Source organism: Lagopus muta, chromosome 1, assembly GCF_023343835.1.
Source record: "Lagopus muta isolate bLagMut1 chromosome 1, bLagMut1 primary, whole genome shotgun sequence".
NCBI lineage: Eukaryota > Metazoa > Chordata > Aves > Galliformes > Phasianidae > Lagopus > Lagopus muta.
In genome coordinates, this window is record NC_064433.1 from 57855577 (window position 1) to 57872091 (window position 16515).

Here is a 16515-nt window from a genome sequence, read left to right on the forward strand (position 1 = left end):
GTCGTGGAGACTTTTGTTGTTGTTAATGAAATGATCTGACGTTGCTTTCTAGACTATATCGAAGACTGCACTCCTCGGGTCATCTACGAAATGATGTCGCGGGATAACCGACCGGACCGATGCAGGATAAACCCTCCATCCTCCCGCCGCGATGAGCGTGCGAGGAGCCCCGCGGAGCAGCGGGGGATCAGGAAAGCTCCGTAGGGGTTCAGGGGTCCCGCGGGGCTGTGCTGGGGGCTTCCACCCGCCTCAACCAGCAGTGCCTCCGCATCGCACCGCACCGCGCCGCGCCAAACAGCGCCGCTCCGCCGCTCTCGGGACCGCGGGGCGGGGACGGAAAACTTTCCCCGAGGGATGCGCGGAGACCCCCCGCCACCTGCTCCCCCCCCTCGCCCTGCTGCCATTGGCCGAGCCGCCTACCGAAGCCCGCTAGGCACAAAAGGCGTTGCTAAGTGGATGCTTTTTTTTTTTTTCCCCCCTTTTTATTCCCCCCCTCCCCCCCCCCCCTTTTTTTTTCCCTCTCCCTCCCCCCTTCCTCCCCCCCTCAACCTTCACTACTTCTTCGGATGTGAGCGCGGTTTCACTCGCGCCGCGCCCGCCCGCCGCTCCGCTCCCGTCCGTTCCGCACCGCTCCCCGCGGGAGACTGTTCGGGTCCGGCGCGGAGCCGCCCCTCTCCAGCCATGACTTAGCGACCGGCCGGCCCGAAAATGAGTTTCTCCGCGGAGGACAGCGTGGGCAGCCTCTGCCACAAAGCGCTTCAAATAATCTCCGAGCTGTGCCTGGGCGGGCAGGTGGAGCGGGAGAAGTGCGCCGGCATCTTCCCACTGGAGACCGCCCGACAGGGCATCGGCGGCACAGGTACCGCTACTGGCCCCGGCCCCGCCGCTCCCGTCCTGCAGCCGCCGCGTGGGCGGCCGGAGAGCGCAACTTTTTGCTTTGCCTTCCCTGCGTGTCGAGGGGGCGGACGGCGATGGAGGGGGGGTGGGGGGGCGGAGGTTGCAGGCACGCAGCCTGCTTTAAAATCCTCTCGACCTGGAGGCTTCGCGTCCGGAGCGCAGCGAGGAAAGAGCCGCCGGGCACCTCGCACCTAGGGTGGGCTCACCGCCGCAGGGACGGGGACGGGTGCGGGAGTGGGGAGCACAGAGAGGAATCGAAGAGGGTGAGATCCTCTCCGACGTGCGAGCACCGCGATGAGCTGGAGCCACACCGCAGCCACTCACTCGCTGCCCCTGGCGGCTCCGTTACCAGCCCCAGGTTTTCCGTGCGGCGGGGACGGCGGTGGGGCAGGGGCTGTGCTCGCCACTGCTATCACGGGTGGGACGCGGCACGCGTGGGGTAGCCGCCGAGCTCCGCGCCCCGTGCGCTGAGAGCCGGGAGAGAGCGGTGCGGGACGGCCGTATCCACCCGGTAAGGGCTTAGGGCTGAGCGAGAGCTCTGCCTGCCGGCAGGGTGCCGTAAGGTCGGGGCAGAGCGCCGGTCCAGGACTCGTCTGGGAAATGTGGGGGGAGAGAGGAGGGAGTTCGGGTTAATTGAAATGTTCCTAAACCAGAACAAAATGTCGGGGTTGAAACCGGGCACGACTTCAACTCCTAGTGTTGTTTGGTCATTGGCCACTGTCTGGGTCTTCTGAAAGCAGCTCCGCTCTTTTTCTCCACACAGTACACTCCAGACCCGTTGTTGGCCATCATGTGTATTTTGTGGTGAGGGCTTGGAAATAAGACCAAGTTCTTTATTTCTGTCAGAAGTGATCATAATCTGTTCCATCAGTGCACAAATGGAGCAGGACAGCTTGCATTGTAGCCAACAAATACCAAGTGTACAGTGCAAATTGAATAAATTGAACACCAAGTCGTGAAAGGCAGCAGGTACTGAGCATGTGCCCTAGCCGTGCTGTTGCTACCACGGCAGCTGTTGATATTGTATTTTTTTTCTTCTAGTGCCCACAGATTTGTTCTGCAAACTCCTCTCCTCCCTTCCCCCCAAAAAATAAAAAAAAAAACCTGTTGCTGCAGCCTTCCTTACAGAGGAGCAGTTCTTCTTTCAGACTCCAGTACCTGTGTGTTCCTTCCAGGATTTTGTGCTTGTGTTTGCAGCTGGTGAGGGTTGCAGGGCTCTGGGGCCAACCCATCAGGGCAGTAGAGTGTGGGGGGTAGCGTGCTTCCAGATCGTGGGTTTGCTGTGCTTTGGAAATACAAACTACAGTGTACAGTCCTGCCATACACTCTGTGAGTTGTCTTGGTGCGAATCATAGAATGTTGCCTGAAACAGCATGATGAGTCTTTGAAAATTGGGCTATTAAAAGATTAGCTTCTTTTCCTGATTTGCAGAGAATACTGCACAGGGAGTCACTATTATATGTCATGTAGTAGGAAAGTGTATATTTACATACATAGGTAGGATACAAAAATGTCCCGCAGTGTAGACCAAGATTTGCTGTTTAGAAAATTTATATCTCCAATATGAAGTGCTCTCATATTGGACTGTATACAATGCTTTTGAAGAGTTGTCTACATTTTTGTACAATTGTCTGTGTTTCTTCAAAGTCAGCAATCTACTTAATGTTTTACATTTGAAAAATCTAAGTAACAGAATTGTTAGATTGGAAACTAAATGATGATTAACAGATACTGGACTTGAACCACAGGGTGCCACATCTCAACTGAATTCCTAAATCTCACTTTTTCCTCCTTAAAAGGAAAATGGAAAAGGTATCAACTTTACTAGGATATGTGTTAAAGTAAACATCATCTCATTAATTAAAAAGAACGCTAGCAATCACATTTTAATACTTCATGACTCCAGAGGAAGAGCAGGCACACAGTTGTTGATAACTGACAGTATTTTTGTATGTAAACACTTGAGTAGACAAGATGTAAATATTACTCACTCGAGTTTTCTGAAAGTGAAAGGTTGTCAATGCAGTGTTTAGGTTAAGAGAAATCTGGTTATGGAAAGGCCAGTCATGTCACAGAAAGGTTTATCTTCTGCTCTTCAAATGCACATAGAGTATCTTTCCAACACTGTGATTGAAGTAAGTGCTGTCCACAGTGCTCAACATCCCCATCTGCAGTTAGTTAAAGATGGAAACCTAAAGTGTTCTCTGTTCTGAGACTGAAGTCATAAATGTGTAGTATTGAAACACTGGTGTCTGGAATGGTAGCAGTTGTTGTGAGCCTATATCCAGTAGACATATCCTCCTGTAGCTTAGTAAATTCTGCACAGGTCTGGTGTCATGCAACACTGCTTGTGTGGTAAAGAGGAGCATGGGCTAATTTAGCACTATTTTGCATTAGCTTCTCCAGCAACCTGATGTGGAAAGCTCTTTCACAGTTATTTGTGGTTTGGAGCTCTGTACAGCACACTGGACATTAGCCCCTGTAGCAAGCACTGAGGCGTGCAGCGAAGAAACTACTGTAGTCAGAATAAGAAGATAGTTGAGCTGCTAGAAGGAGTTCTGGAGGCTGTGAGAGTGTGACTACAGAATAATGGTTTATTATACTATGTTATTATATAATCACAACTAAAAATTCATTGAAAATTCGAAAAGGAAATAGTGTGGAAGGCAGCGTAAAAAGAAATGCAAAAAGAAAATATAATAGTTACCTATATAGGAACAGCCTATTTTCCCTCTGTGATCATTCAGTTTTCTTCACTTAAAAATCGAGTTACCTGAAAGTGTCATAAATGTAGTATATATGAAAATCACTGATGAGATTTCAGCACAGAAAAGAAGGCTAAAAGATGAGGAGACCTATATTTGGAAAGGAAAGAATAGAATAGTACAGAAACATTTCAGAAGGCAAAAGAGTGGATGGTAAAAAGGAAAGCAAACCTTTTCTATTTAATACAAAGATGCAGTGATGTTCTGGAACTTAGAACATTAAAATTGGTGACTAGAGCTGCTGTGATCTGGCTGTGTTGGAGGGTGTGATCACGGCTGTCTGTTCAGCTGAATAAAGCATTTGACCTCAGAGGAATCACAACCACAACCCAGACTCAAGCAAAAATATGAGACAACATTGACTTTGTGACCCAACAAGTTTCGCTGGCAAGTGGAGAGCTTGGGATCTGCTTTATTGTTGTTATTGTTTTGACAGTGTAGATGTCTAGAAGCACAGCATGGGTAACAGAATCAAACATGAACAAAGAAGAGGAAACCAAAGACACGGTCAGACCAAAGAAAATAAAGGAGAGTATTGCTTTGAAAGACAGGATACAAAAAGAAACAACAAAGCAGGAAGGAGAGCCGCTCTGGTTTAATGCTAACAACAACAGCAACAACAATAATAATAATAATGACAATAATAATGATAACCTCCAGGCATTTGACTCCCTGTGTAATAAAAATAAGTAAGTTCTTAAGTAAGAAATAAAGATTTGAACATTCTTTGCAGACAAACAGGACTACATCAAAGAAAAAGCTGATTCTTCAGTGTCTTTTCCTCTTAGTGGCAACAACAAAACATTAGGACCCTCAGTTACTGCTCACCACTTGGGTCAAGAAGGGTAATCATATTTCATGTAATGGATAATTAATCTATGGAACTCGTAGTAACGAATCTTATGGAGAGAAATCATTTCGTAAATTTCCCAGAGCTTTGGACAATTAGTGAAGATACAACATCTGCCGTTATATTTTCTACCCTGGTAATTACAAGGACTATTAATTATCTTGTCCCAAGGGGTGTACTCACGAAAAAAAGATTAGGAAGCTATTTACATTTATGGTGCCTTTATATAGTTAGATGACTGTGTGAGCGTTCTTCAGAAGAGTATAATGTTTTTTGCAAAATGCTGAATTAGAGGTGCAACTGATTTATTTTTACACCTTTACATCTAACAGCTTTGGGCAAAAGTATTTTTCAAACAATGGGAAGAGTTTGGGAACTACACACGTGGGAATTAAATGTGCAGGATTGCACCCAACAAAATTTAATGCAAATTATTTTCTAGAAATGTCCAAAATTCATATGTGCAACTTGGTTTTACCTGTATTTATACTCAGGTTGTCTGAGCAATAAGGAACTCTAGTTCATTTTCTTGCCAGTTAAGCATCTCCTCATTTTAAGGAGCCAAGCACTTCAAAATCCCAATTGGGAGCATTTCTGAAGCTTAAGGCAGTTACAAGAACTGTACTAAGAGGAAGATAGGCATCCTGCTCTGGGGACATGTTTAAAACTCACTGCCATCCCACATCCTCTGCAGATGCTGGTCACTTACTGCTGTCTTTGCTTTGCTAGGCCTGGTAGGCCTGCAAACTCAAGAATCTCATTATCAGTTCTCGTGGGAAAACAGTGTTTTTAACAGAGCTGGGAAGTCAGTCGTTTCCCTGCCAGGAGGTCATATTTTAGCCAGCTAGAAGATGGTTGGAGAGCTCTAGGGGGTGTTGTTTGCTCTTGCAGTGAATTTGTTTTAAGCTGACCATGCAAAGAGCATCAGCTTGTACAGGTCTGTTTATTATTCACCTAAATATTCTAATCACAATTATTTTATTTTTACTATCATTATTATTATTTACTTTAACCTAACAAGCTTCTAACCCTATCCCTGAAAATCCCTGAAAATTTGCTACAAAAGTATAGGAGTAAGAAAACACTGCACAAAACACAACATAGGCTGCAAGTATACATGAAAGGAAAATATTTCTTCATTAGGAAGTAACAGTTATTTGAAACAATTGAGCATTTTATTGCAGAGAAAAGTGATAAAATTAAATAATAAACTTAAAAGACAGACCAAATTATTTGTGATGTTACTTGTCACCTGATCAGAGCAAAACTATTATCAGAGAAAAATAAGATTTGGGGGGGGAAAAAAAAGTGCAGGGTTATGAAAACTGTATTTTCTGGAATGTTTATTAGCAAGCTGTGAAGAAAAAAGAACAAACAGAAAAGCAGGTAATTCAGCAATATAAAGGTATAACAGACGGATAAACATGCCACAGAAACCAGATTTCTTTACAGTAAATGTGAAGGCAATCATAACAGTGCAGAAGTCTTCAACATGCAGGCAGCAGTGATGTACTGTAAAAGCATTTTATAAAAGAATCTTCCTCCCTCACATGTTTTGCAAAGAAATGAAAAATACAAGAATGTTTAGAGCAGCTCGGGGACAAATCAGTTATAATGATCATAAAGAGACAAGTGTTTAGCTGGGTCTTATCCTGTGTGTGACATGTTTGTTATATACTTCTGAGTATGAGTAAATATAACCATGACAATTCAAGAATGGTACTTGAGCTGCATGAACTTGGTTGTAGGTGAGGCATGCTCGTGATTGCGGGCTGTCCAAAGGGCCTGTGCCGTATTTGCAGTTTTTTCTTGTCTCAAAGAAGATAGCGATATATTCTTGCAGATGTTTTTTAACCCCAGTGTTTCTATGTTTAGAGACATACTTGCAAATGTCAGAGTAGCATGGGACAAAACCCAAAGCTGTGTTTTTGTTTAATGGAAGGTGAATGGGAAGTGTGGGCTATGCAGAAATGGGAGTTTACCTCCTTCTGAAACTAAGGGAGACCTAAGAGGTAAGAGAGTAGGTAGGCAGGAGTTTGGAAATGCAGGAAAACAGTTTGCATTTGCTAGAGTAGACTAGAATGGAAAAGCCAGTGTTCAATCCAGCATCTTTTGCTTCCTGCAGTGTAGGCAAAACACAATGACCCAGACAGGCAAAGTGAGAGCCATCTTTTCTCATTACATACAACATGTACCAAAATTTATTTATACTCAACTCCTTTGACAAATTCCTTCAGATTTCTGTAAAACCAAAGATGATGTGGACTAGGTAAAGGTTAACAAGCTTCTGGCAAATACCCTATGTCTAATATACATGACATAATAGAAAGACTCATACATGGGATCTGAAATGGTGAAAGAAGATGTGAAAGAAGAAGTGAAAGAAGATTAGTGGCTGGACAGATAGAAGTTATCAGATACATTGATAATTGATGTAACTTAGATAAAATGATTTTGACAAGAGATAACTAATTTTATGTGCAGTAAAGGTGTAACAAATCACAGTGATACCTGACTTCATTGGATTCCCTTACCAGCAAGAAAAATGCTACCCTTGAGTTCTGTTAGCACTAAGAAGCAATATACCAGCAGGAGATAGTGATGGCTGATGGCTATTTTGTACAGTTTCAGACATCAGACTGAATTAACAACGTAGGAGAGAACACATTCACAATAGGGCTGGAGTCAAAAGATTTGAGGAAGAACTTCAAAGTATGTTTCGCTGTGGGAAGAGCAGAAGAGATCATATGCAGACTTCCAAGGTGAAGGTTATTTTTGTAGTTTGAAAGGTAAGTCAGGTGCTGTGACCAAGTGAGTTTAAGAGAGAAAATACAAGAGACTACACCTGCTGCTGTCTGAGGCATGCCAAAGTATTATATCCCCATCCTTGGGGATTTACCTGACAGAGAGGTATTTGTGGAAGATCTGCTGATGCCAAGTAGAAATGAACACCAGCAACTTTTGATTCTTCGAATTCCCCCCCAAAAAACAGAACAGCAGGAGTGTTCAGTTGGGCCAGCAACTTCCTATGCATGGGGATAAAGGAGATCTGTTGGACCTACATGTTTTATAATTGATAAAGCTCCTGTATCCTTCAAATTCTAGAAAATCAGAGATGTATTAATTAATCTGGATGGATCCAAGTTGAAGGAGGGAAGATTTAGGTTGGATGTTAGGGGGAAGTTCTTTACTAGGAGAGTGGTTAGGCCCTGGAACGGGCTGCCCAGGGAGGTTGTGGATGCCCCGTCCTTGGACGTGTTTAAGGCCAGGTTGGACGGGGTCCTGGGCAACCTGATCTGAATATGTATGTTTGGTGGCCCTGCTAGGCAGGGGGGTTGGAACTACATGATCCTTGGGGTCCCTTCCAACCCGGGTGATTCTGTGATTCTGTGATTCTGTGATCTGTAAGAGCTGACTGCTGATATTCCAGAGCTCCCTTCAGAGTGGTTCCTATGGAAATAGTAGAGTTGCTTATGGACAATTAACAGTAGAAAAAAAAAAAAAGAAAAAAACAGTTAAAGAAAAATAGTTATGAAAAAAAATTATTGGATGTTGAAGTTTAAATATTTAAGAGATTCAGTATCAACTGCATACCAAGAAAGGGGTCAAAAGAGAACTCTACTCCTTTTTTTACATAAGTTCCTTTCCTTCTGTTGCTTTGCTGGCAAAAGTAGGTTCTCTTCAGCCTACTGCATGTACATAGCTCAACTCCTGCCTGCCAGGGACACTCACAGCACTCTTCTAATGGCTGAAAAGAGCTGCTGGGCTCTGTAACATTCCTGAAGTAGGAGTCTGTGGTAGAACTTTGTACTGCAGGCTTGTCTCCATCCTCTAGCCCCAACAGGAGCAATGTGTCAGTACACACCTCTGTATACCTGCTGTCATGTGGTGTGAGGCACAAGAGAGACCACATAATACGATTTCACACAATTGTAGCTGACTGGTCCCTCCTTGCCCTGCCTGCTGCTTACACAAATGGGCAGCTACATTAACACACTGAGTGATCTCCTCAATATAAATTCAATAAAGGCTGAGGAGTACCTTTTTTTCCCAAGCTAAGCCTCAAGGGCCGCATGCTTTCAGAGAACTAACTGTAATGGAAATGAATTTAATTTGCTTTGGACATGGACGTCTGCCAGTATGCATATTTGAGAATAGGTTCATGTGCAGAACTTTTCTGAGGCAAGTTAAAAGCAATAAATTGTTGGAAACCACGGTACAGAAAGTATGGTTCAAAATGTTGCCTAGCATCCAGAAAAAAGGTGGGGATGTTTCTACAGACTTGCCTAATATGAAACACCAGCTGTCAAGAAGCCTCTTGTGCTGGATGGCTGGGTGTCTCTCCAAAAATGTTTATAAAAAGTGCAGAAAGATGTTGAAGTAAATATAGCTCAAGATTTCCCAAGTAGATATGCCTTTCTGAAATGAGAAGTATTAAACTGACCAACAGTGGACATCTTCATTGAGCTATTTTAAATAGGAAAACATGAAGAAACAGGCCACTTTCTTTCAGTCATGAAGTTCTATCAAAACTATGAAGATGGCATTAAGGAGAAGTCAGTAAAGAAATATCACCAGGAGTGAAATGTTAATTTCAGTGAAATGAGTGGAAGATTTCCCACTTTTTCAGGAGGGGCACTGTGAGAAAGGGTTTTTCTTCGTGTTCTTAAGATTAGTCATCATGTGAACAGGAATGGCAAAACCATTGTGCAGCATGCCCAGACAGGTATTCAAAAATATATCTATTCTGTGCAAATGTATAGCATTGAAGACAAGTTGCAATTATCAGTTTGGAAAAAGAGTTGTCAAAAGCTTGCCAGAGGCTGAAAATGATTTTTTTGTTCCTTCACAGCAGAGAAGGGTGAGAATATTGTTTACAACGTTGACAGTTAACATTGTCCCAGACCAGTGAGTGTATCCCCTTCTGACTCTAAAAACTTAAGGCAGTCTTTGAACTTGTCACCATCTGAAGAATACTTACATAACTGAAGTGTAATCCCAGCCTAAAGACACATCCTTCTTTTGGTAACCATTTTCCTCTCTATCCAGATTTCCTCGATGAGTATGTGAAGAAACTCCTTCTGCTGAACCATCTCCCTGTGTTTTTTATTCTTAAATTGCTATGAAAGGCTAATATATTAAACATATCTAGTGTAATATGTAAAGTGTCGAGGAAGCTTCATTTGTCTGCTGTTCTACAAATGATTCTAATCTTCTCATAACAGCAAATCTTGCATAACAATTGTTGAATAGAGTGACTTTCAAAAGTGAGAAAATCAAACAATATGATTTTTGCATTAATTGATATGGAATACTGATTGCTTTCTAGCAATTATGGAAGTAAATGTAATGAAATAAATACAATTTTTATTGAAATGAACTATTTTTTTGTTGTTGTTCAATTCCTTAGCAATTACTGTATTTCATTATTTTGTTTAAGTATTTGTTGCACTATCAAGTACAATATGTGAGGCTGTTGAGCAAACTACTAAAATAGCAGACGTGAAGACTGTAATCTGTATGATTCTTTCCAGAATTAGCTCTCAAATATTTTCATTACTCATAAAACTTAATTAGTTTCATGCTATGTTTTAGGGCTGCAGAACTTAGTTTTTCTGTAAAGATTTTGAGACTGGATTAGAGACCATTTGAAATAGTTTAATGAAAATAAAGAAAGAAAATTTAGAGGAAGTTGAAGAACTGAAGTGGATATCGAAAAGAGACACCAAGTTATTAGAAGACTTGAAAAATGTCTTGCAGTGAAAAACTTAAAATAAGACTGACTCGAAAAGCTTTGATAGAATCAACTGATAGTGCCTTCATTAAATTGAAGCTCTGTTGGATATTTATATATCTGGTTTTGAAATAATTTCATCTGTTTCACCATTTTCTAAATGAGTAATTGTAACTTTTCAGTTCTAGCAGCCTTCAACTCAAAATATAAGCTAATTATGCTAATAACACCCACACTGAGCTGGAAATCTTGCAAATGACCCCAAATTGAATTTCTTTTTGGCTTTCTTTTTTGTTGTTTTCTGAGATACCATCAACCTTTTGCAAGAGTTCTACATTTTGTCAGACTTTGAGAATGGGAAAATATTCTGTCTAGCTTGATCGAAAATTCAGCTGGCTTAGTTTATCAAAAAAGTTCTTTCAGTGGGGGCATACCTCTGTATTCATGTATAGAATTAACGTGTGACCATTCTCTGGCACTGAGGCCAACTGACATGTCACAGTCTCTGTCCATCATCTACTGAAACAGAAGGACATCCAAGTGCCTATGATGAATGATTGTTAGCCTTCCTTAATGACCCAGGCCCAGGAATTGGCTGGGAGACATTAAATGATTAAAAACATTCCAGAGACTGGCCTTGGTAACTGAGTTTCAAGCTCTGGTTTGTTTCTAGCACTTTTAGCTTACTTGTGTTTTGCATAGACACGTTTTATGAGGCGTATTATATCTTTCAGTCTCTCATACAAAGGTGTGAAAGAATCAATGGCTGTAAATTAGTACTACAAAAATACAAATCAGAAATACAAATTTGCAACAAAGTGATTGATCAGTGAACCAAGCTGTAAACTCCATCAGCATCCCTTAATGTCTTCTCTTGCCGTCAAGATTAGACACTGCTGCAAAACATGGACAAGCCCATTAGAAATTATGAGACTCAGAAAACATAGCAGGGTAAATAGTAGATCAAACCAAATAGCCTAATAACCCCTACTGAGGATTCATTCTCTAGAAAAACTGTATGCAAAAGTATTGCTTGCTTCTTGTGTTACATTGCTAGTAGGTATATTATGCATCCATTCATTTTATGGGCGCATCTTAAATTGAAATTTGCTGTATGAATTTCTCATTAAGCTGACGTGAATATTCCAAGGGCTACATTTTGACATTTAACTGCAGGCAGAAAAAGATGCCCAGGCCTGTCAAAAGTGTTTATGGAGGCATACTTCTGTTCAAGGCAGGGAAGCAGTTAGTGCTAACCTCTTCAAATGCAAAAGCACATCTACTGCCAATTCTTCCATGAAGCTGGCCAGGACATACATGAAGTAGGGTTGAGCTGAAGTGTGTCTTCAGACTATAAACACCTATTTACGTTGACTATGCTCATCCATTTTCATGTTGAATGGGCCTTAAGCTCATTATTTCTTACTGAAAGTTGTATTTGGAGATTAAATATTAATAAAGAAAACCTTCTGAAATTATCTTCCGGAAACTTAATCTCCCAGGAGGACTCATGATCTGCAAACTGTTTTGTGGAGCCAACACACATCTAGAGCACTATTTTTTTTATCCTGTGATCTTTTAGAAAAAAGTATGCTCATACCCTGGTTGCACTTTTCCACTAGTTCAGTTTAGTAGCCTGTAGCCTCCAGCTATGGATACAAAATATTAGCTGTTAAACTGTCAAACCTTGTTGTAACAAGCAGCAGCAGCCTTTGCTTGAGGGGCATTTAAGTAGGGCTCATTGATTTTTTTAAAAAGCATACAGAAGCCTCTTTTCAAAAGGAAAGGGTTATTTTAGTTATATTTTAGAAGATTACATGATTCTGGAAAAATCAAACTGAAATGTGTCACACAGAATAAAAGTCTTAATTAAGCTCCAATCGGCATTTCTGGTGATCCACCATCTCCTAAAATACAAGTCTGTTTGCAGAATTTAGTCAGTACGAAATCTGTTCTTTTTACTTCGGCAATTTTATTGGATATGTTAATCCACCATGGCAGAGAAAGTCAAATGCAGGGCAGCAGGGGTAGCTAAGTGTATGGTATGGTCTTCGTACGACCAAGGGCATTGATTAGTGTAGTATGAATAGTGTAGTATTCATGTCATGATCAACAGTGTTTGAGATTTAACCATTACAACTTATTGTTCATGGCAGACTGTAACTTGTTCCTGTTTATCCTGTTTTAACATGCTTATGAACCAGTTAGCACACAAAGTCAAAAGTTTGACAAGTCCTAAGGAATTTCTCTGTCAGCCTGGGTGTTTGTAACTGACCTATCTTCATAGATGCTTACAGAAAATGTTGATTGCTGTTTAATTTTTTTCCCAAGCAAACACCATTTGATCACTATAGATAGGTGGATTTGGGACTGTTTGGGTAGTCCCTTACTTCCTAAGAAGTTTGATTGTGTGTTGCCAGTGGTTTCAGTACTGGCCCTGAGCCTTTGCAACAATAAATGGGGAATTTGGAAAAGAGGTAGTGGAGAATGGTAGCATTTTAAAGGCATAGGCTTAGATATCAAAAAGAAAAATAGCTTTGAATGAGGCTTCAAAACTCATCATGGGACAATGATTGCAATGCTTCTATCTTCTCACTTTTTTCATATTCTTTTCTCTTCATGTTTGTCTGTCATTATGATCTCTGTTTCTAATTCCTTGCAGACATCTCAGTCAGTTTGTTAGCAGTAGTCGTCAGCTTCTGTGGGCTCGCCTTGCTGGTAGTCTCACTTTTTGTCTTTTGGAAATTGTGCTGGCCCTGCTGGAGAAGCAAACCTCTCACTTCCAATGCCAATAATGTCCCGCAGAGCACTTCCAGTGCTCCTACAGAGGTTTTGGAGACCAGTGAGAAAAAGGAAGTTAAAGAAAATGGGAAACCTACAACAAAGGTACTTGAAGCTGCATTGAAAATTAGCCACACTTCACCCGATATACCAGCAGAGGTCCAGAACGCACTGAAAGAACATCTGATCAGACATGCACGCATGCAGAGACAGATCACAGAGCCCACGTCATCATCAAGGTAAGGGATACTTGCATCTGTGGCATGTTTCCTGGGAAAAGGTACAGCCATAAAATTTCCAAGATCGTAGGGTACTTGTGAGTTCTTAGCAGTTATGGGCAAAACAGCAGCCATGTGAAGGTAAAGCATCTGTATCGTTAACTGAATATCCCAAAAAAGATGGCAGATCTTCAGCTACTTCACTGTTTTATGAAGATTAAATCTATCTTCTACTACTTTGTAAATACATATGTATTTACATATACGTATTTACAACATTTCCTTTTTTTGTGTGTGTATAGGAAAATCCATCCTCATGTGATTTTTCAAAGTACTGCAAGTCTGTCTTTTCACAGATGTATTTTTATAGTCCTAGCAGTTGCTTTTACAGATGAAAGTTTTCCTCTTCATTAAAGAAAAAGATTAAACATTTATTGTTGATGGCATTTATTCATGACATGTATGCCTCTTATAAAGGAATTAAAATCCCAGTCTAAGAATGTAGTCCTTACAGATTGATTTCAAAGCAATACAGATTCTGTATTTTGGAATATATGTCAAGCATGTACTATTGCAGCAATGATTTCTTTTGTATTGAATTGAAGGACAGAAACTTTGATTTTGTTGCTGATACTGAGTTATTTTGAAAAGTTCTGAAGAAAAGATGTGCAGTGATCTGTAGTACCTAACATGATTTTCTTCAAATACTGTCAGCAAATTTAATGCATGGGAAGCAGGCAGCAAGTTAAAAAGAACACTTCCTATATAAAAATAAATAATAATAATTTTTTTTTAAATGAATGTTTTCTTAACACAAAATAGGAGGTTAAAAGAGGCATTTGAAGTACTGTGTAACACTGTAAGAGTAGAAATCCTGTATAGGAAGTGGCTTTAACTCAGTGGACCTTTTGCTAAATGGATGCATGCTACCGAGTGAAACAAATCAACAAGCAAAAGCCAAACAATAATAATAAAAAAACATCCACTCCATTTTCATTGACACACAACATTGTAGGAGACGTGTTTTACATTTAGTGGACACATTTTTTGCTGGCTTTCTGAGAGTCCCTAAGACCAGTACTCTGCCAGCTCAGTGCATTCTTAGAACTGGTGAGTGTAGAAGTGATTTTTTTCCCACTTTTGCAAAAACAAGGAACAGACAACGGGCAACCAAAAAGTAGAGCACTCCAGCCAAGGTCTAGCTGACTACAGCAGCTGAACCATGTCCTGAATGATAAGACTGTATAGCTGCATTTAAGCCATGTTGCCCTGCATGTGCCTGATTGCAGCTACTATATCCACCTACTGAGATAGGGAGCATGGTGTCCAAACTGCTCTGAGGAACTTTTCCAGAATACTGGGAAGGCAGCTTTGACATTGTAGCTGCTATAAGAGGGACAGGCAGAGGGACAAAAAATGATACTCCGTTGCATGACAAGGATCTCATGCAACTGCTATCTGCAACTGCTATGCTGCTATCTATCTAATTGGATATTAATTGGAACGGTTTTATGCATTATGTGCCAACAGGTAAATCTGTAGGTGATCAGACTGTCTGACTTCCTAAACAGACAGAAGAAATAACTAGCTGGCAGATAGGCTTGAAAACTCTCTATGGCAACACAGGGGAAGAAAGAAGTTCCAAGGAGTAATCCAGAGCTACTTCAAGCTGTCAAAATATTTCCACAGATCTCCAGAGTGATTTGGACTGGGATATGAATACATAAAATAAAAGTGAAATCCAGCACAGTTTTACAAAATTAAAGTCTGTCATTTGTCCTGCTCTTTCAGTATCTACTGTAGGGAAGCTTTTTCTTTCTATCTTGTCTAAATTATAAGTTTTAAATCTTTCCTAGAGGGACAGTTCATTTCCCCTGAGTAGCCCTGCTTGTCTCACCTTAAGTAACTAATAGTAGGTGCAGTAAACTGCAGTAGAATTCCTGCAGTGGTGTTCATTTAAATGCATTTTTGCTCAGTGTTAGAGAGGGCCATTTTTCCCTGTACTTTGTGAAGGTATGCTGCAGTGTAGTTTATAGATTCACTAATATTTCTTCCTTCAAATGTTCACTTGTATTTTCAAAGAGCTTTGAGCTCTTTAGCATTAAGTAGGAGAGGAGCTTGTCATTCAGCTCTAGAAGAGTAAGTCAGCTCCCATGAGGCACAAAGGCAAAAGTGAGGTGTGTGGGAATGTTAAGATTAAAGAAAAGCAAACAGGTCAATTGAATTTGGTGATGGAAATAGTAACCTCAGTCCTGGCAAAATGTGATTCAAATGCTGGTGTCCATTCCTGGATATGGTCTAAAACATCATCTGAATATCATCTCTTGAAGATAGATCAGAGCCACATGTTGTAAATCTCAAGTCATATTGTAAATCACCATCCTATCCTTCTCATTTGTCTTACATATGCTACTCTTGCTGTTTAGAACTCAGCTTCATACTATCATTATTCCAATGCAAACTTGTTTTATACTATAGATTTTTGTCCAGGCTTTGTCACTCAAAATGTATTTGTTCGAAGTTACAGAAAGTGTGTCTGTAGGATTGCTAAGTGAAAGCCAGTAATAGTGGATGTACCTGGATTTACACGTCAGTAGCTTCCCTACACCTTTTTATCCTGGTTGCTTGACATCCTTGTACTTCATTTTAACAGTCATTAATTCCTTTGTTATTGCAGAACAAAGGATGATAAATATGTTGCCATGACAACAATGAAGCATCTTAATAATTAACAGACCAATTAGCTGTCTTGGTGAAATGCTGTGACTCAGAGCAGATACAAGGCGCTATGTAATTAGGGCATTGGCTTACTGGAGCAAAAGTTCTGTTGGTTCCCATGAGGCACAGCCATACAGCTGCACTGTTCTACTTAGTGACGCCATGCAGCAATGACTGACTTCACCAGAGGATCTTACGTACATAGCGTTTGACAGTTTGAAAGGAGGTTGGTACCTTAGAAATCATAGAGTCATGTTTTTACATGCTACTTTTGCAAGGATTAACTCAGGTCTTCATAAATGCAAGAAACTACAGGAAAAGACAGTTTGTCATATATCAAATTTCATTTAAACTTGAAATGACATGCAGGCAATTTTCATTTCTCCTAACCAACTGCATGCTAAAAATTTACTGCCACTACGTTTTGGATGGAGAGTTCCTTCCCTGTGTTTGGCATATCCATGAGACCAGAATTCCCAGTGGATGAAGGCTCAGTGGCATTTATGGACCCCATGAAGAACATAGTTGGGCTTTTACGACTAGTTAGAGCCT

The 16515-nt window shown here is 40.9% G+C and overlaps 1 protein-coding gene across 1 annotated transcript in view; it reads left to right on the forward strand.

Moving 5' to 3' along the window:
• The first annotated feature begins 584 nt into the window (after positions 1-584).
• The window catches only part of SYT10 (synaptotagmin 10), a 33070-nt gene continuing 17139 nt past the window's right edge, over positions 585-16515 (forward strand). Inside the window, exons 1-2 of the mRNA XM_048968353.1 lie at positions 585-859; positions 12909-13266. Of these exons, the coding sequence (XP_048824310.1) occupies positions 709-859; positions 12909-13266 (509 nt within the window). The 5' untranslated portion in view covers positions 585-708. The remainder of the gene's footprint in view (positions 860-12908; positions 13267-16515) is intronic.